General features: G+C 40.0%; 1 protein-coding gene across 1 annotated transcript in view; it reads left to right on the top strand.

Annotated features, from left to right (window-relative positions):
• Positions 1-918: 918 nt before the first annotated feature.
• TRANK1 (tetratricopeptide repeat and ankyrin repeat containing 1) overlaps positions 919-20525 on the top strand; it is a gene marked incomplete at both ends in the record, with an annotated part of 43884 nt that continues 24277 nt past the window's right edge. Inside the window, 11 exons of the mRNA XM_080339698.1 lie at positions 919-1052; positions 2775-2898; positions 4260-4410; positions 5437-5555; positions 8032-8115; positions 12559-12697; positions 13278-13409; positions 15552-15719; positions 18348-18506; positions 18873-19124; positions 19985-20161. Coding sequence (XP_080195824.1) covers positions 919-1052; positions 2775-2898; positions 4260-4410; positions 5437-5555; positions 8032-8115; positions 12559-12697; positions 13278-13409; positions 15552-15719; positions 18348-18506; positions 18873-19124; positions 19985-20161 — 1639 coding nt within the window. The remainder of the gene's footprint in view (positions 1053-2774; positions 2899-4259; positions 4411-5436; positions 5556-8031; positions 8116-12558; positions 12698-13277; positions 13410-15551; positions 15720-18347; positions 18507-18872; positions 19125-19984; positions 20162-20525) is intronic.

Below are 20525 nucleotides of genomic sequence, written 5' to 3'. Positions count from 1 at the left end.
AATTAAATTAATATCTCGACTCTGTGTGTGGATTGGGTGGAGAATCCATCTTTGGGACAACACATCTGTGAAGACAGTTCTGCGCAAGACTTTAGCATTGGATTTTTCTCTTCTCTGTGACTTTATGTTGTTTCTCAACATACACGTAGCTGTTTTTCCTCTTTTGTTTGTTGCCCTTATCTAGCTGCTTGATCATGTGATAAGTTTTATGTAATGAACCTGATTTTGCAATTCTAATGATTACATATGTTTTCAGTCATTTGCAGTTAACGCCTGTTTCAGCTTTTGTTTTCTTCAGGTGCTTGCAATATTCATTTTAATAACTGTTTTATATCTGATTTGAGGTCCTTATGTACTATTAAAATACTTACATTACAGTGTTTTCATGCAGTAATCCAGTTTCAATGTGGTTTTGTATCCCTTGGTTTGTTGAATGTATATCCAGAGAGGCTGAACAAAAGGCATGAAGATAAATAAAAAGCAAGTAAATCAGTTTTGTGTTTAATCGATTGAGATGTTTAGCTTCATGTATTTCTTAAACATACAAACTCTGTTCTCTTGGGTATTTCCTCCTGCATTTAGTGTGTGTGCACGCATTTAAATAATTTGGAATCTTAATTTTAAAAATATAGTTTAAGACTTGAGGAGAAGAACTGAAAAAGTGCATATCAGTGATAGATCTGGTTAGTTGAAGTTGATTAAAAAATAGGTGGGAAGTTGAGGCGTCGACAGCAAAGAGGAGGCTGTCACCTGAGTTATATTTTACTATTCCAACTGCAGCTAACAAAAAATATATGCTCTTTTGTCCTTCTTTTCAAATATGCAAAAACTAAGGTGAAAATGTAAGTGAATTTTAGGGACAGAAGTGTCTCATAAATCAATGCTTCTGTTTGATTAATTTTTTTTCTCTTAATTAGCATGGATGCCATGGAATATGCACAACATATGAGACAAGCTGGAAACCAGGATTTTAAAAATGGAAATTACGCTTTGGCTATCAGGAAGTATGATCAAGCTTTAAATACGCTTGGTTGTTTAATACAATGGGTCCCGTAAGTATTCTTGAATTACAAGATTTAAACTATAAGACAGTCTGAAACTTTTGCAGTATTACAGTTAACTCAGAACTGTATTTCTTGCCCTGATACCTGATTTTCTTGTATCTTTTGTCACACTCTTCAGTGTACTAGTTTTATAATTAAAGAGGAATTGCTCTTCCTGCCACAAATGTGGGAGATTAGTTAGTGAATGTAATCTGAATATTTTTATATAAGTATCAATTATAAATTAGTGTAATTAAAACACAAATTAATTTTCCATAAACCATGTTGGTTTCTGCTAAATTACTTCTGTTTCTTAGCTGACATGCTGAGATTCTGCCATGTCTGTGGCCTGTTGCTGCATGGGTCATCCAATTAAAGTGATTCATGCAAGTTACTTTGTTCTTGTTATTTGAGCTTTCTTAGTACTCTCAGATAATTTTTTAGCAGAAGAATTCTTTGAGTATTTATTTCCAAATGTTAAGTGCTTGTTTTCATCAGTTAACACCAGTTGCTAATGTTATTAGGAATTAAATAGTTGAGTATTATGTTAACAATTAAATATTCATTACCATGTATTAACACTGCTATTAATGTAATTTAACACCAGCCATTCATTTATTTCGACTACTACCCATTTAGACTAAGTAGTAAAGTAAATCTAGAGCATATACAGGAAGGATGTGTGTGTATGCATATATATATATATATGTATATATATATATATATACACACTGGACAGAGCTGAGCAGGTTGCAACTAGCACCTGCCCCTCGCAGGCAGTGAGGCTTTGTTGTACCACAGGGATCTGCTCCTGAGCATCTCCTGTCCCCTTGCTGTAGGCTGCCTTGTCAGGATTTGCCTGTGTGCAAGAGCGTGCCCTGCACGTGTTCAGTGTAGTTCAAGCAACTTTCTTGAGTGTATATTTGTAGATAGGAATAAGATGAAGAATGCAGCTCTGTAGCACGTACTATTTATTTGACCACAGGCAAGACAAGTTTTCCAGGCTTCTCAGTTCCCCTGAACTGTAGTCCTGTAATTTGTAACTCTTTCCAGCAAATCTGTTTGATCCAGCAGATGATTTACATACTTTAGTAAATTCTTGTTCTCTAAAATATATTTCTTTATTTCTTACCTGGTATAGATGTGGATAATTCTGTTGACTTCATCAACTGGTGATACAGTAAAATGTGTTTAGGTTTTTTTTGGTGACCAAAATGTGTTTAGCATTCTTTCCATCTAGCAGCTTCCATTTGCGTGTCTGTTTTCTCCCATTCTTGGCCACTGGCTTTCACTGAGACATATCTGGGTGTGTTAAGATGGTCTAAACCAGTGGAGTCAAACTGTATAGGAATAGTTACATTTATACAGTTCTAAAATTACATTCGGCTCTCTGAAGGCAACCACCAGGCTGATGTGGCCACCGGTGAAAATGATTTTGACCCCACTGGTCTCAACTCTTTCTAAATCCTGATACTGTGTTATTCCAGTGAGTTGGCTTTTTGCTTCAGAAAAAACCAGGATGTCACTAAGGTATCACTTAGGATGTCACTAAGAGATTTTATAGCTGCTGTTCAAATGATCTTTGTTTTCTACAACTCCATTTTTACCTATGATTTTGTTAGGTGCATGGTATGTAGACCTTTTTCTTGTTGCTAACTATAAAGTACAATGCATCTTTTTTCAAGCGAGTAAACAGCTATAATGGTTATGCTAAAGACTTTTTTTTTTTAGGTGTGCCAGGGACATAGCTGTGTTACACTGCAACAAATCAACTGCCTTGTACAATCTTGGTAAATGGAATGAAGCAGTGTTTTCTGCCTACCAGAGCTTACGCTGGGATCCAGAGTATATTAAGGTAGGCAGATGTTTAAATATCTGGTTTTTATTGTATTTTGTTTTTGAGGTGTGATAAGCAAACATAGCCTAAAACTCCAGGATCGGTGTCTGAGGCTGTACATGCGTATCAGAATTACTACTGTAACAGTACTTCTGATGAAATGAAGCAGCGCTCTTTTTCACCAGGAGATGCTGGTTCTTTCTGGGTCCCAGTAAGAGAGCCACCAATGCTTTCAAGAAAGATAACTATTTCATTAATATCCCAGACAAGGTGGTAGCAAGTAATAAAATCTTATGTGCCCTTGTGATGCTGGCGACCCTGGGATGACACAGCACCGGCCAGATTTCTGCTGGGGCCGCGGAACGCTGCACAGATCCCATCAGTGGTGAGGTTTGTCAGCTCTGTGTTCACCTGTGGTCTTGCAGAGCCTGGCTTATGGTACAGATCCATCAGTCACTGACAGCAGCCAGGTCTGGGATGGGCACTTAGCTTTGAAGGCTCCCTTGGACTGTGTGCCCTAATATTCTTTACATGTTAGTGAGACCACAGTTCCTGGGAGCGGTACGTGGTGCTCTAGGTCATGTTGTATTGCGAGTGGACAGAACAATACACTACACGTGCACTTGTGATTAAGTACACACTGATTAAATACACATTGACTCAAATACTCATCTGCTGGGAATAAATAGAGATTGTACAGTATTTATAATATGGAATCATAGACTTGGGTTGGCTTTTATGTACAATAAATAGTCTTCAGGACTAACCGCTACAGACTCCCAGAGACTTTAGTAGAAGATATTTGATTTAGATATGGTAAAATTGCAAGCAAATATCAATTTAACTTGCACTGTATTGCAGTATGCCAAATACCTGGTTTAAACAAATTGACTCCACTGTGACTCTGAGCTGGTATAACCTAGTTGTGTGGTTAATATAAACATATTCAGGTGCCATTGGCTGATGAATATATGCATTTTGGTAAATTCTGCAAAATGCAATGACCTGGGGACATACACTTATATTCAGGACCTTGTGACGAAAAAAAAAATCAAACAACAAAACAAAACCTGTTCAGAGGAGGTCAAAATATTCTTCCTAAAAGTATGTCTTTCATCCTGTAGTTATTTTGCAAGTTTTGTATTCTGGGATCTGTCACTCATAGTATCTTTTATGACATCAGTAGCATATTGTAAATTTCAAGGGTGTTTATTGCACTTTTTTGGATCTATGTTTAAGAAACTGTAAAAATAGTGCTACGTGTCATTTTTATAGCGTAATTAGAGAATTTAGGAAAAAAGATAACATTTTATTTTGTAGTAAAGATCTCTGAATATTTTCCCAACAATGGTCTTTTTTTGTTTTCCTTTTTTTCTCAGGCTTATTATAGAGCTGGCCAGTCACTGATCATGTTACCAGACACGTATGAGGCAATTTCTATGTTTCATAGAGGTTTGATTCTCCTGAATGCTTCTGCAGATCGAACTCAAGTTGCTGATTTTGTAGCAGGAATCTTCATAAGTGTCAACGGTAAACTCAAATTAAGAGCTTAATTTTTCTAACGGCCTTTCAGTAGTGATGGCAACATCACTACAACAATAACATCATCCTCATTAGGGCATCCTCTGTGAGATCATTCATTTGATCCTTAGTGCCCCAGGTCTGTTTGAGGATTATGAATAAGTTGAGTGGCCTAATCAAAAGGATATGGTGAACTTGGTCCAGTTTATATATAGCAGATGCCAACAATCCCAAAACACTGTGCGGGGGAGTGTGTTGTGTCACAAGAACACATCAATTGTGGAATAGTTAGAAAAGGTTGAAATTCAGAGTCAGAGAGGCAAGGGTTGAGGTTTGTAGCGACAGACCCCTAAGTCTTTAGTGTTTTCTGTCCAAACCACTCTGCTTTTCTTTTAGCTAGGTAGATTTGAAAATTAGAAGAAGATACTCAGCTTAAACTTGAGTTCACAGGGCGGTGTATTCCAGTGTGGGGGACTTTTCCTCACCTAGCAATGGGCAGCAATGAAAAGAGGGAATTCGACGTTTGTGTGGCATCATACGGGGGGTTTTTTTTATGCAATGTCCACCCTTTGTCTCCCTGCCCTCTTCTCCTCTACTTGTATTTTTGTCCAGTTGACAGGCTTTGTCTGGTAGGGCCTGCAGGTGTGCCAGGAGATTTCGAGTTGTGCCCCTACTGCATTTACTTGAACTTATAGCCCTGTGTTAAGGACCTTGATTAGCTTTAGCAGCATCTGTAGCTGGGCTCACCCGCAGGTGGAAGAACCACCATGAGGTTCACAATGTCTTGAGGGTTAGAGGTGTTCCTTGAGTGCAGGGATTAAATTTATTTATTCCCCTTGTTTAGTGAAGACTGGCAGCTGATAACAATGTGCCATATCAGCTTGGTGGCTAGGGATATTTGAGCCCCTATTTGGTGTTCTTCTAGGTATTAATCAGGCTAAAATTGTCACTGTACAATGATGTACTTTAGTTGGAGACCCCAACTTTTAAGTGCTGTGTATACTAAACAGTTTTCTTAATTGCTTATTCTTGCAGATGTACAAGTCTTCCCACCAACTTTTCCCCCTGCATATGATTATATTTTCAGAGCAAGGTTTGATGCCCTGGTTTGGCAAGGGGTGATAGAAAGGTTGGCCCAGAAAGGGAAATGGCGGGTAAGTCTGTTGCTGCATTACCTACTGGGTGCTCATGTCTTACCTCATTGGGGTGAGCTCATGTTACCTTTAAAATTCAAAACAGGAATATTTATTGTTTGCTAGTTCAAATGTCTTTGTTTTTAAGACTTGAAAAATACTTTAAGTGATAAATAATTTCTGAAATTCATTTCTCAAAGGGATACAGTGAACCTGAAATCCTGCTTGTCTCTTGCTGTTGTCTCTGCTATAATTACAGTGCCATCTAGAGTCATTATTCTCGAAAGGAACCCGCGGGAGAAAAGATGTGTTTATTTGTGGTCCCTTTTACTTTTCCTTCTGTATGATAAGCTGGATTTTTGAAACTGTCCGTGAAAGACCCACAGATAAAGGGCCATCTCAGTGGACATATGTGATTGTTAAAAAAAACCCAGATCGCTTAGAAAAATCAGAAGGTGAATCACCTGAAGTTATTTTAATCATCTTTTTTATAGTGACTGTAAAAAAAAAAAAAAAAAAAAGATCATTGTCAGGGTTACACCTGTATTGGCTGTTGGTGGTGAGGTGCTGGCAGGAGGGGCTGCAGGGGCTCTCTGAGTTCCAATGGCCCCACCGCAGGACATGGCTGAGCCCCTCAGCTGTGGTGGTTTTGCCTCTGGGAGAGGGTGTTTTAAAACGGGCAAAATCCTGCCTAGCAGAACAAAGGGAAAAAAAAGTGAGAGAAACAGCCCTGTGAGCACCAGTGTGGCAGAAGGAGAGGATGGAGGGGGAGGAGGTGCTCAAGGACAGGGGTTCCCTTGTGACCTGTGGAGAGACCATGCAGGAGCAGGCTCCTGAGACGAACCTCAGACCATGGAGGACCCACACTGGAGCAGGGGAGAAGCATAAGGAGGAGGGAGGGACAGAGAGGGACTGCTATAGACTGACTGCAGCCTCACATTGCCCATCCAACACCCCCTGCAGCAGACAGGGACATATTCCGCTAAAATAGGTTGCTTAAAGCTCAGTCTAACCTGGCCGTGAACACTTTCAATGATGGGTCATCCACACTTTCTCTGGGGAACCTGTTACAGTGTTTCACCACCCATATAATAAAAAAATTCTTCCTTATGTCCAGTTTAAACCTATCCTCTTTCAGGCTAAAACCATTGCACTTTGCCCTGTCATGACAGGCCTTGTTAAAAAGTCTTTCTTATAAGCCCTCTTTATATATTGAAAGGCTGCAATAAAGTCTCCTCAAAACCTTCTCTTCTTCAGGCTGAACAACCCCAACTCTCTCAGCCTGTCTTCATAGCAGAGGTGTTCCAGCCCTCTGATCACTTTTGTGGCTTCCTCTGGACCGTCTCCAACAGGTCCATGTGTTTCCTGTAGGGGGGCAGCATCACCTCCCTTAACCTGCTGGTCATGTCTCATTTGATGTAGCCCAGGATACAATTGGCCTTCTGAGCTAGAAGCTCATGTTGCCATCTCATGTCCAATTTTTCAGCCACCAGTACCCCCAGGGCCTCCTCCACAGGACTAATCTCAATCCTTTCATTTTCCAGTCTGTATTAATACTGGGGATTGCCCTAACCCAGGTGCAGGGCAACCTTGCACTTGGTCTTGTTGAACTCAAGGACATTCACATGGGCCTGCTTCTTGAGCCTGTCAGGGTCCTTCTGGATGGCATCCCGTCCCTCAAGTGTATCAACTGCATCACTCAGCTTGGTGCCATCTTCAGACTTGCTGAGTAATTGAATGTACGATGCAATCCCACGACCTGTGTCACTGATGAAGATATTAGATAGTTCTGGTCCCAGTACAGACCCTTGTGGGGCACTACTCGTTACTGGTTTCCATATGGACACTGAGCCATTGACTGTAACTCTTTGGGTACAGCCATCCAGCCAATTCCTTACCCATCCAACAGTCCATCCATCAAACTCATAGCTTTCCTATTTAGAGTTAAGAATGTTGTGGATGACTGTATTGAAGGCCTTACAGAAGTCCAGGTACATGACATCCACAGTTCTTCCCTTGTCCACTGGTGAAGCTAGGTGCGTTTTCAAGGAGCAAGTAAAAGTTTTTAGGGATACTGGGAAAACAGAAGAAGATACAGTATGCAGTTCTTGCATTCTGCTCAGGATGTTGGTGTAGCTGGGGAGTCTCATCTCCATTAATGTAAAGGTTCATTCCTAAAGCAAAAGGTCACTGCAAAGGTGTATTGGAGGGACTTTTAGGGCCTGATCTTTCTACATGTTTGGCTGGTTGATTTGTTTGCTTTCTGAGGAAACTTTCATTGGCCACAGGTTCCCACAGTCTACTGTGTATTACATCAATTCAGTTGAAAAATGAAAAAGGAGATACAGTGATCTTCTATGATCTTAAAAAAAGATCTGAAATGTTGTTAGCTCTCATTTGCTTTCCTACAAGATCTTGTGAGGCAATGAAAAACAAAGTCTCTAAGTATGCTTTTAAGATCACTAATTTTCTTGTTGTTTGTTTGGGTTTTTTTCAGTCTTGTCTGTTGTTGTTATCCGAGAAGAAGGAGTTGCCCACCAATCTTAGAGTCAACCAGTTATCCCTGAAGAATCTCTTTGAGGTAAAGTAGCATCCTTTAAATTTTGTCTTTCTTTTCTTCCTGTTCACTTTAGTGAGAGATTTTCTGTCTTGTGGGCAAGTCTAAAACAGATATAAGAAAAATAAAATGGAAAATAATATATGAGCTTTGTATGATAATGTAAAATCATCTATTTTGTCCCTTTTCACCTGAAAATTAAAAAATCTTTAATTTGCATAATTTCTATATGTAACTTAATATTTCCTTTAATTTGGTCAAAAGAAGACATCTTTCTCTCTATTACAGCAAGCTATTCATGTGACACTTCTAACCTGACAATTTAATGCTGAAAAATGCCTGACATCAGTTAAGTTGGATATGTTTTCCAACAAGGAGAACATATGATATATGTGAGATAGGGTATTTTTATACTTTGCTAGCCTGTCTCTGAACTGAGTATGATTACAGGGAGTTGAGCTGGGTGCAGGGTTGGAATTTTCCCTTCCGTCAACACCCCAGATTTTTGGTAGATTGCTTTATACCTGGGCAACAACTGCTAAACTTTCTCCCTAGAGGCTTTGACACATTCTACATGACTTTGAGGATTTTGTCAGGATGGAAGCGTAACTGAGTAACAACAATTCCTAATACATTTTACTGAGATTATGTCATTTGCAGATCGCAGAATTTGATCTTTATGTTGCTCTTCTGAAACTTGCTCTTTTCTTTAGCTTGTAATTCCTCGTGTTCTGCCGCATTAGTCTCTGCCCACAACTTTGTGTGAGCTAGGTGGCCTTGTCGGGCTTGCTGCTGCTCGCTCCTGCTTTTGTGCATGGATATCCCACCAAAACACTTTGGATGCATGAAGGGTGTGCACAGCCATTGCTTCTGGCCCCTTGGGAGCCAGGGGGGCCCAAGTTGTAGCTGGAGGCCAGCGGTGAGCCAGGAGCTGCTGGGAGTTCATCAGTTCTGCCACTCAGGAGCAGCCAGTGTCCATAGCAGTGACATACCAGTTTTCTAGAGGCATCTCACAATGCATGTATGTTATCACACAGCAGATGTCCAACCTGTTTCAACTGTACTTATGTAAAGCCTTTCTTACGGACCATTAAAAAATTCTTCTCTTTGCATTTTTTTTTTGTTTTATTCTTCCATTTCTTTGTGTGTAGAAGTTATAGTTCTGCTGTATATAACTTATTTTTAAAATATATAGAATCATAGGATCATTTCAGCTGGAAGAGACCCTCAGGATCACTGAGTCCAACCATAATCTAACCTAACTCTAGCACTAAACCATGTCCCTAAGAACCTCATCTATATGCCTTTTAAACACCTCCAGGGATGGTGACTCCACCACTTCCCTGGGCAGCCTGTTCCAATGCCTGACAACCCTTTCCATGAAGAATTTTTTTCCTAATATCCAATCTAAACCTCCCCTGGCACAACTTGAGGCCGTTTCCTGTCATCCTATTACTTGCTACTTGGGAGAAGAGACCAACACCCTCCATGCTACAGCCTCCTTTCAGGTAGTTGTAGACAGCAGTAAGGTCTCTCCTCAGCCTCCTTTTCTCCAGGCTAAACAGCCCGAGTTCCCTCAACTACTCCTCATCAGACTTGTGCTCCAGGCCCCTCATCAGCTTCATTGCCCTCCTCTGCACTCTTTCCGTCACCAAAACTGAACATAGTATTCAAAGTGCGGCCTCACCAGTACATGAGTACAGTAGCACAATCCCTTCTCTAGTCCTGCTGGCCACATTATTCCTGATACAAGATATGGTTACCCATTCGTTGTGAAATTCCGTTAGACTTTACGCTGAAGTGTACTAGATTTCTAACAGTGCCATGGTTCTCCTCTCTCTTCAGAGGGTGTTAACTGTAGGCTACACAGTACATTTACTTGTTGTTTTTTTTTTTTTTTTTTCTGGCTGGCAAATTAACAGTTTAGAGCATGTTGATGGAATCTACCAAAATTTGCTATTTGACTGTTGCAGTGCTTGTGGTAGCTTTGTCATAATAATTTCAACTTAGGGCTTTTTCCATAAATGTATCTGAGTTCGGTGCCTGATGGAGTGAGCAGGAGTAATTCTGAAGAAGAAGGGAAAGGCAAAAGAAATAGATTGACATCTTTTCATAGGCTTGTTTATAACAATAGGATAATTAGAATCACAGAGTAGTTTGAGTTGGAAGGGACCTTCAAAGCTCTTCTAGTCCAACCCCTCTGCAATGAGCAGGGACATCTTCAACTAGATCAGGTTGCTCAGAGTCCCATCCAGCCTGGCCTTGAATGTTTCCAGGGATAGGGCATCTACCACCTCCCTGGGAAACCTGTGCCAGTGTTTCACCACCCTCATTGTGAAAAATTTTTTCCTCATATCTATCTTGAATCTCCCCTCCTTTAATTCAAAACCATTATCCCTTGTCTTATTGCAACAGGCCCTGCTAAAAAGTCTGTGCCCATTTTTCTTACAGGCCCTTTTTAAGTACTCAAAGACAGTAATAAGGTCTCCCCAGAACCTTCTCTTCTCCAGGCTGAACAACCCCAACTCTCTCAGCCTGTCCTCACAGCAGAGCTGTTCCAGCCCTCTGATCATTTTTGTGGCCTCCTCTGGCCCCCCTCCAACCTGTGCTGGAGGCTCCAGAGCTGGATGCAAGACTCCAGGTGGGGTCTCAGCAGAGCAGAGGGGCAGAATCACCTCCCTTGACCTGCTGGCCATGCTCATTAGTGGATGAGCATATACAAGCATGCCTTGATTAGCCATCATTTGGCAGGCATGCTGTCTTAGTCCCAGCAGAGTAGCCAGTATGGGACTATATGCTACCCACTGTCATCTGTTGTGTGTTTACTCAGTTTTTTTCAGGAAGGGAGGGTGGCTCAGGGTTTGATCCTGGATCACCCATGTCCATGGCCAGGCAGCAGCTGCTCTAGTGCTAGAGCAGCATAGCTGTGTTGGGGACAAGGCATCAGTGCCTGGGATTAAAGCAGCTCCCAAGCAAAGGTGCCCCTTGCAGCTGCTGTGGTTTGCAGCTCTTTGTAGTATCCCGGCCTGAGGCACAGCACCATAGCAGTCCTGCAAGGGCTGTGAATGTGCTCCTCACACTGACACTAAAGCATGGCAGTGCAGCAGAGGACACATGTAAGGTGTCTTAGCAAAAAGTCCTCCTTCCTAGGCAAGTTAATCAAAATGCCTCATTGATAGAGAAGGGTAAAAGTGGATTGCCTTTGCAAAATAGTACGCCCTTTGTTGCTGAATTGGCCCTACCATTCTTGGCTATTCTAGTGGGTTGTTGAACATGTGAAAGACTGAAAAAGTCAAGATGAAGAATCTCTAAGCACTGCTACTCTTCTGCAAAAATTAGAAAACGTGGCTTTCTGACAACTTGAAGTTCCCCTGCTGCCATTACATACTGCCTGTAATTTGTTCTATTTTGATTTTGTAACTGTGCACAAACACTAATTCTTGCCAGTCAAAATTTGGCATGAGGTGTTAGAAAAAAAGATTCATTTGTGGATGTTGAAAGCATGTGTGAAGACTGCTATTTAAAAATATGACTGGCACAAATGGAGAAATTATGTCTGAACGCTGTTTCCGAGCACCCCCTCATGTCCTGATCCTTCTGGCATATTGTCTCAATTTCCATCTGAGCTTCCTCTGCCCACCCCCAGAGTTCCCCATATTGCTGTAGCCCTTATAGACTGTGATTCTTGTTCATTAAGTCCTTGCTGGAAAATCCTTTTTCAGTTCAGCTACCTTCTGCTCAGGCTGTGTGCTTTCAATCTTGGTCTCTAAACTTCCTTGAAAATTCTAGACTTTTATCAGATCACCTTCTAGGAATTTTTCTGCCCAAAAAGCTGTCTCCCTAGGCTTAACACCTTGTCTTTGCATGAGCAGTCATATTATCATTGTTCTCTTATTGATGCTAGATGCTTCCTGAGCTGGATGAGAGTAGGGCTTTGCCCTGTTCTCTGTCCATGGGGTTCCTGAGCTGTAGAAGGACTGGTTACCTGGGTTCCTTAAATCTCCTTCCCTCAGTCTCTAACTCTCTTTTCCCAGTTTCAAGTATTTCTCCAGCCTTTTCTTGCTTTGGAGTAACTGCCTGTGTAAGCTGCCTCATCCAAGCTTAAAAGCACAGTATCTGGTTACAGCAATATTTGCGTTGGGATACAGTAACACTTACGTAGATGAGTATAAGGAAGAAAGTTTCAGTCAATTACAGAGAAGAAATATAGAAATTATTATAAAAGAGACTTCAAGTTCAGTGTTCTTCAGAGCAGGACAAGATTCATTTAAGATAAACGTCTCTTGGGAGTATTTGTTTTGACTTTCTACTTGAATTGTTTAAGGTGTAATAGATGTTTCATTTTACAGTGGAATATGGATTGATTGTTATTGTTCCACTGCTTCTTGTTGTAAAAACCATGGAAATAGAATTAAAAAAGAAATGCCTTGTGTATGTAAAATAATGTGTTATTCTCTTTGTTATCAGACTTCTGAGTTGTATGGTCACGGTGAGAAGATGCAAGAAGTAGCGGAGTTAGTCAAGTGGCTAATTTCCATGGGGGCGAAAGTTGAAACCATTGGAGTGTATCTACTTCATGCTGTTATCAGACTGTGTATCAAAGCAAGTGAGTGACATCTGCAGCTAAAATAAAGCAACAGTGGCCTTCATCAGAGAACTGACAGCTACAGCTTTTTAATTGTTTATTATTTTTTTAGACTAATGAGATCATATCATCTAGGTATAACCTTGCATGTGTCAATAAGGCACTATTGTGGAAATGCTGTAAACAGTCTATCTGATCATCTCTGCCTGATAGTGGTACAAGCCTAATGTGTTTGTCCTCTTCCATGGCTTGAAGCAAAAGTGTGATTGATGTGGGTCTTTCATAACCTGAATGTTTCAGCTTTGACAAAAATACAGTATTTCTTCCTCGCACCCCAGTGTGGAGCAACAGTTTCTGTATGTACTAAAGAGTCGTGAGTCAACCTTAGATTTGCACTTGCTGCGAGTCAGCGAGAGTGTAGCATCCTGTCTCCCACAATGCAGCTGGCTCTTACTGCAGTTTCTTTCACATTTTTATTCTCTCTCCTACTACCCATTTTCAAGAAAAGGTCTCATACAGATGCATCTTGCCACTCCAGGATCTGTTTCTGCTGTATCTTTGTTTACTATGTATAACAAGTGGGGTTCTTTTATCATTTCAGGAAAGAACCATCTCTTCAGGTGGTTACTGACTCAGAGGCCAGACTTGAAGGAGAGGATCAACCAGCAAGACAGAGAGGGATGCACCCTCCTGCATATTGTGGCATCTTCCAGCGGATATTCCCAGAAACGCAGTAAATACAATTATTTTTGTGTGTGTGTATGTGTGGTGGTTTGTTTTCATATGGAGAAATGAATAATGGAAGAAAAATTCAGACCCCAGTGTTTCCTGTTCCATGCTAAGGAAGAAAATAAGAAAGTCCTTTTATCTGAATGTAGCCTTTGTAATGGTAACTAGTATTTAAACATTTCAACAACTCCCTTTTAAAACTCCAATTGTGCCCATTTTCTTTGCTCTTTGGTTTGACTGGTTATGATTTTCCCACATCTATGCTGCAGTTTCTAGAATCATAGAAGTTACCTTTTAAAGTTTGTTGTGCCCTTAAAATCATATTAGATGACCTGGAGACCTATCCTGTTCTTTGAAATAGATGAAGATTTAAAACCTAAGTAGAAGTGTGCCTTGTAAGAGGAGGAAAATGAAATGCTTTCCTTCATGTTTTCTGTGGGATTTATGTTAATTTAGCCTGGAGTTTCTTCTTGTATTTTTTACTCTGCCCACTAGGTGGCAACAGGAAATAAACATCAATGCCAAGATAACACCAGACTTCCAGGTCATTAAATGCAATGACATTCTGGTGGGTCACAACGTAGATATAGATATACACAACGTATATCTAAATAATTTCATTTTCTGGAAAGGTATAACCTGTCTTTTACAGCAGTTCCATCTGTTGCTAAATGACTCCTGTATTTTCCAGAATAGTCCATATATATATATTTATTAAAGTTTATTTTTGTATTTATATAGTACATGTATATTATATACTGAATAGATATTTTAATATGTATTAATTTATTAAAGTTTATTTCTTTATATTTATATATTATATATATACAGGGTATTTCAAAAAGATGGACCCAGTTTGAAATCCCACTGGTTTGAAATTGGGTCCATCTTTCTGAAACACCCTGTATTATACATTATATATATATTTTTATATATATATATATATGAAATATGTAATATATATAATATATATTATATATACAATGTATTATAGTATAGTATATTTTAGTATAGTATATTTATTATATTTATATTTAGAATATACTTGTAAACATATGTAGAAATAAATCCTTGCACCCATCTGTTAACAAAACCAGTCCCTAAAATAGCGTGAATGGTAAGTCTTAGAGAAACAAAGCAAGGCCTTTGTGTTAGTCTGCATCATTTTTCCCTCATCTAGATTTTGCCTTTGGCACATGCAGTAGCAGAGGCCGTGTGCTGTGGTGGTGTGCCTGGGGAAGTGTCATGGTCCAACACTTATTTGCTCACTATCGCTCAGTCTTCTTCTCCATGACTTGGTGATCTGGTGCTCCTGCACTCTCCTGGCTGTTCTGAGAACGTGGCTTATAGCAAATATGCCTCTTTGAGGCAAGAGGAGCACAGGCAGGTGCTTGCAGGGCTGCAGAGTTTCCCCTGGTAGTGCAGTGTGACATACTATGAAGGGAGCATGTCATCTTCCAGAGTATTAGATACTGTGTCAAGGCTTTAAATCACCACTATATTTATGGTGTTTATCTGTTATCTGTAATACTTGTGAAATGCTGTAGAGAATAGTAGTTTCTGGTAAAAGTAATGGTACCTACCATTAGTCAAACTAGACATCTTTGTTATAAGGCTTATTACCAAGAAAATCACGTGGTTTATGTTCACTGGAATGAAACTCAATGCCTAGCTGTGTATATTCATGCCTAAATATGTGAAATATTCTGATTTATTGAGTCACCTTCCAAACAGTGGCAAAATCCCTTGTTTTGAATTTTTCTTTATTTACAGAGCAGTTTTCTTAGAGCCTGGAGAACAGGGTTGAGACATAAGGGAGGAAGTGAATTCCATATAATTCCTTTGGCTAGTGAGATGCTCATGAGGCATTCAATCACTGTGTTTCTGTGCTTGCATTTCCCAATTATTAATAATAAACACAGAGTTTTCATTTTTTTTGAAGGGGTTTCTTTTGGGGAAAAATACTTGACAATATGTCATTCTTATGACACTGAAAAAAATTAGATTTATTTTTTCAATTAAAATTATGCTAGAAATTGTGCTAGGAAGTTAACAATACAAACAAAAGAAATGGAAAAAGGCAAAAAAAATACCTGAACAATAAGAATTATTCTTCCTCTCATGTTTTTTTCATGTAATGTTTTAGGCCAAACAGAAGATGTGATCATGCTCCTGAATTTTGGGGTTGACCCCACTGTTCCAGATGCACGGTCAAGATACGTCATAGATATCTTGAAAAAGAACAAAAACTTTGATGCTGTAAAAGCAGTCAACAATCACATTGAGAAACGTACTGCCACTGAGAAACGGACAGGTACTACATGGACTGTGTGCTCTTCCTGTTTTGAAATGATATCCTTTAGATACAAAATTGTTTTATTTGTAGTCGGTAGTAGTATGTGTTTTTTATGTAACTCTTCCTATGAGTTGTCACCCCGATCTCCTATCAGTCAATGATGAACATCTTTTACTTGCCTGAAGGTGCATGCTGTCCAACTGATGGTCTTAGTATATCATCTAATAAGTAACTAGAAGTTGCTTTAAGTTACCATAAGCCTCTGTTTATTTTCCTCACACTTGACATGATGTTTCCCCATCATAGAAACTGCTTCTTTTTGATGCTTTTTCAGTTTTAACCTTTTACCTTCACTTTAGTGTTTGGAAAATGAAACATTTTGTTAAAGCGTTAGTGACATATTTAAAATGCTTTTAATAACAGAAAATATTGACAAAAAAGAAGCTCTGAAATGATGAAAATGTGAGCGAGAAGTTGCTGACGCTTTTAAAAGCAAAATAACATTTTAGTGAGAGATCTTTATTCACAAAGTTCTAGCCTTTGATCTTTGTCAGTGATATGCAGCTAAAACTCCTGTATGACTTGGAAAATTTTAACCTCTGCACGTTTGGGAAAAGAGTAGCTGAGCAGACTATCAGACTAAAACTACAAGAGCTTTTAATAAGCAGAGAAGGGGAGCTAAAATGGAGTTGCACTCTGGAAGTATGAGGAAACTTCAAAGTGCATTTTAAAAATTATTAACAATATCTCCAGACAGTTTGCAAAGGACCTGTTGTCTTACAGAAAGACACAAATCTTAATTGTCCCAGTGCTAATGTGAAATTCCAGTCTGCTTTTTTTATAATAGCCTGTTAATGCTGAAAAGGATTCTGACTTGTCTGGGGTTTTTTTTATAAGTTTCCATTCTGGAAACTAATGTGTCAAGTGTGATTGCCCAAATAATGGCGATTTCCTCTTCCACTCCAATAAATGAGAATGGGAAAACACACAAATTGTACAGTTCTCCCCTAGCGTGACAGTATCGAGACTGACTACCCCTTATATAGTTTCTTATCTGCCCTGATGAATGGAGCAAGCCTGAGCCACCTCTCCTGCAGCGAGGTCAGAGAGATAAGAGCTGGGGCAGGAGGTGGGGAGCTGTCTACACTCAGGACCCCCTGTGGGATGCACTTTCTTGGTTGCTGTTTACATCCCAGCTCTGAAAAAGACTGGTGGGCCACAGACATTTTGAGGGGAGGATCCAGTTGTAGGAGGCCACTTGGATAAGCTCTTTGGAGTATCCACATGAGAACTGAGGGACTGGCCGGTCCGGCAGGATGTTCCTGTAAGACTCTGAGGTTCAGAAACTGAGGAGGTAGATCCTGCAGCTTATCCTTTCGAGCTGTAGTTTAGACTGCTGTTTAAAATCAAGTCCAAAGCATGGACATTGTTCATCTTGAAAACTTTTCTTCAGTACAGTCTGAGATGGTTTGGTGCCTGATCTGCTTGTTTTCTGTGGCACTAACCAACCAGAACTTTAAGGTAACATCTGTATTAGCATTATTACTGTATTAGCCCAAAGCATAACCTTTTCAAACCAGGACTTGCTTGTGTCATGCAAATCTCAAAGTACAGATGGAGAAAAAGACTGCATAGGCAAATCAAACTTGGCAAAAAGCGAGTTTCATGTCTGTATTGCATAGAAGTTTGCTGGAAAGCAACAAGTTTCATTGTACTTCCATCTTATGGCTCCTGGCAAGCACATTCCCACAGTTCCCCTTTCTTTACTGTAGAGATCTCCTGCTCTGTGCTGGAGAAGGTCTTAGCCCAGTGGTTCTCATTTAGAAGGTTAACACCAATTCCCCTGTGGGGGTAATTGCTTTGGTTGCTGTTCCAGGTAGCTCATTCTGTCTTTTGTAGTCAATATTTCTTTTGCCAGTGCACAGCCCCCAAGAGTTTTCTAGGCTTAATGCAAAATGAGAGGCTGGAGACTAAGACATGGCTTTACAGGTGACAGTCTGAGGTTAATCCTGGCTGCTAGAAAGATAACCAATGTTGTCTGTCCCTTTGTCCTAAGGCATAAAGCTACAGTTTTGTTTGGTCTTTGATGTACTCCTCAGAGCCTTTTGGAAAATCAGGCCAAGTCTTTCAGTTGTCATTTAAGGGCATTTATTAGGACATAATCTAAAATCTGCCGTTGCCTGTTACCTGCATATCTCTTAAACTTGTAGCTGTGATTTTGGTGTATGTGTGTGTCTTGTTTTGTTTTTTAAGAGGACAAATTATTTTATGGCTGTATTTCCTAAATGACACTGAGGAATCACACAAGCTCAGGACACCTGATTAAGCTGAAAACATAACTGGTTTTAGTCATCTACTTAAAAAATTCTGAACAGTGGTATCACTGCAAAGCAGCAGTGTTCTGCCTGCATGCAGATCAGCAGGTCAGCCTGTGAACTATTACCATTTTCAACCCAGTGTATTATGGTAAGGAGTATATTTGATGAGTGTGTCAAATACCCTTTGGGATATGAAGTCCATCACAGGACTGTTTTTGACAGTAAGAGTTTCAGCCATCTGATTTTAACCTGCCACAACACATTTCTCAGAGCCCTGAAAACACGACAGCAAGGAACTGGATTTTTCAATTTCTGTAATGTTTTGCAGGGGGCAATGAAAGCAGAGCCATAGCTGATACAGATTCTTTCTTGGATGTTATTGAACAGTTTGTCCAGTTCTACAAGCTTGAAAATGGAGCACATCATAAAAATGTTTTGAAGGAAGATGCAGTGAAGCAATTTGTGAAACAGCTGTCTTCTGTGAAAGGTACAGCGAGTTCCCATTCTCCCCTTCACAAAACTCAATTGCTATGAAAAATGTGTTTGATGCTAACATACAGTTTTTGGTCTCTTGCCCTTCCTCCCCTTCCCTGCTTCTGCAACTGATATTACTCAAACAGTGCACTTTTACTTATTTTTACTGTTGTATTTTGCACTTAGAACTACCAGAATATGCACAAAATTTCAGTATGATGAATCAAAATGTTCAAACGTATTTGGCTGTCAGCATCAGGACAAAAAGATGCAAGTGTACTTTCAGCTTAATGGAGTTCATTATACTGAAATCAGTTTACAATGAGATTGATTTTATTATGTGATTTGAGTGAGTTGTGTTGTCTTGGCTGTCTTGCAGAAATTCCTGAAGGGATGATTTGCAACATCTCCCATGACTGTGCTAACAGCTTCATAAAACAATTACTGGAGAAGCAGATGTGGCCTAAAGTTTTGCTGCTGCTAACAGGGAAAGCCAATGGGGAAGAGCCATCTGGTGGAGGACTCTTCAAAAACTGCAGTCTTACTGATGTTGACATTGGCAACATTATCCAGCAGTGTGACAAATCGGATGAGCAAGTGCACCTCATAAGATGCTTGATTGAACGAGGAGGTGAAAAACTGTGCAATATTGATGTGTTATCACAGATCAGACATTTTATTTGGCATGTTTGGAGCAACATTGTTTCAGAAATACCAACATATATTTTTTTGTGGCTGTGTCTAACTGCAGGAGCTTGTTGGAGTGTAGTCGATTGGCTGCATCCGCTGTGTGTGACACGGGGAAGCTAGTAAGGCTGTGTGGGATGGAAGATGTTTTTCAAATGAAATTGGGCTGTCAGGGTTGGTAAAAGATAAAAGGCCGAAGATTATTGTTACTTCTTTGCTTGTAGTTTGTTTTTTTTAATTTCTCTGTCTTCAGCCACAGTATTATCCTCATAGAAACTGTAAGCCAGGGTTCAGCCTGTTGTTACAAGTAATTGACTGCTTCAGTGATTTCAAAGGCATAAGCAGATGTCTTTCTTTTTTTAGCTAGTGTAGACATCATAGTTTTTCTTGTTTCGCTTGAGGTTTGTTCCTAGGATCACTCTGGCATTTTTCATTTCACCTTTTAGCTTGATGTTAGCTATAAATTATGGATGCACAGTCCTGCTGCAACCTTGTGAGTGCCAGAGGTGCAAGAAGGCTTCTTGTTTCAGTCAGTGACTGACTCACTTGAAGAAGACACGTTCTCGCTTTTTTGTCTTCCTATCACAACAGGAGAACTGGTTGCTCAACTTAATGGGAGATCAGAGGAGATTCTGAAGATTTTCTTAGTCAGTAACTCTTTAACAGATGCCTGTAAAAAGCTGACAAAAAAAAAGTCACCTGCTCAGCAGTCAGCATGTACCTTCATCTGTTTAGAATTTTGTGTAATTTGCAGATTTGACCTATTGGATTTAACCCTTGATATTTTCATATCCTTCACACCAGCTCTGCCAGATGGGACTGGAACCAACTCGGAAATACCGCTGAAAATATGCCTCAAAAAGAAGTATTTTGAACTGGTATACTTGCTGCTGACCAAAGGTGCAGATCCTCGAAATGTCTCTATTGCACAAGGAGATACCCCTTTGCATGCTGCAGTTTCCATCTGTTTAAATAATAGAGGTAAGGCTTGTGTCTGCCTGGGCTGAGGTGTCACAAAGGGCTCTAGCAGAAGTGCACCGCTCGTTCTCACAGCAGCTGTTGAAAACGTCCCCGTTTCTTACCTGTCCAGCCCACTGCCCCTTCTGCTGCTGTTAATGATGTGATAGCAGCAGATCAGGGTGTTTGACTGTGTGTCAGACCCCAAAGTTTGCAGGTCAGAGGATACTACACACCAGTCTTTGTTAAGCTGATGCGTTCTGCTTTCTGGTTGCAGTGGCTGGGACTGTGAGGAGAGTTAATGGCAGCTCAGCTGACCAGGGAGAATCAAGCAGCTGTAATGTTACTGTTTTAGGAACATATTCTTGTGTAATCAAGCTGTTTTAGA

The sequence above is a fragment of the Nesoenas mayeri genome (assembly GCF_963082525.1).
Source record: "Nesoenas mayeri genome assembly, chromosome: 2".
Classification (NCBI taxonomy): Eukaryota; Metazoa; Chordata; class Aves; order Columbiformes; family Columbidae; genus Nesoenas; species Nesoenas mayeri.
Note: the sequence above shows the minus strand (reverse complement) of the source record. Positions and strands in the feature narration are given on the sequence as shown.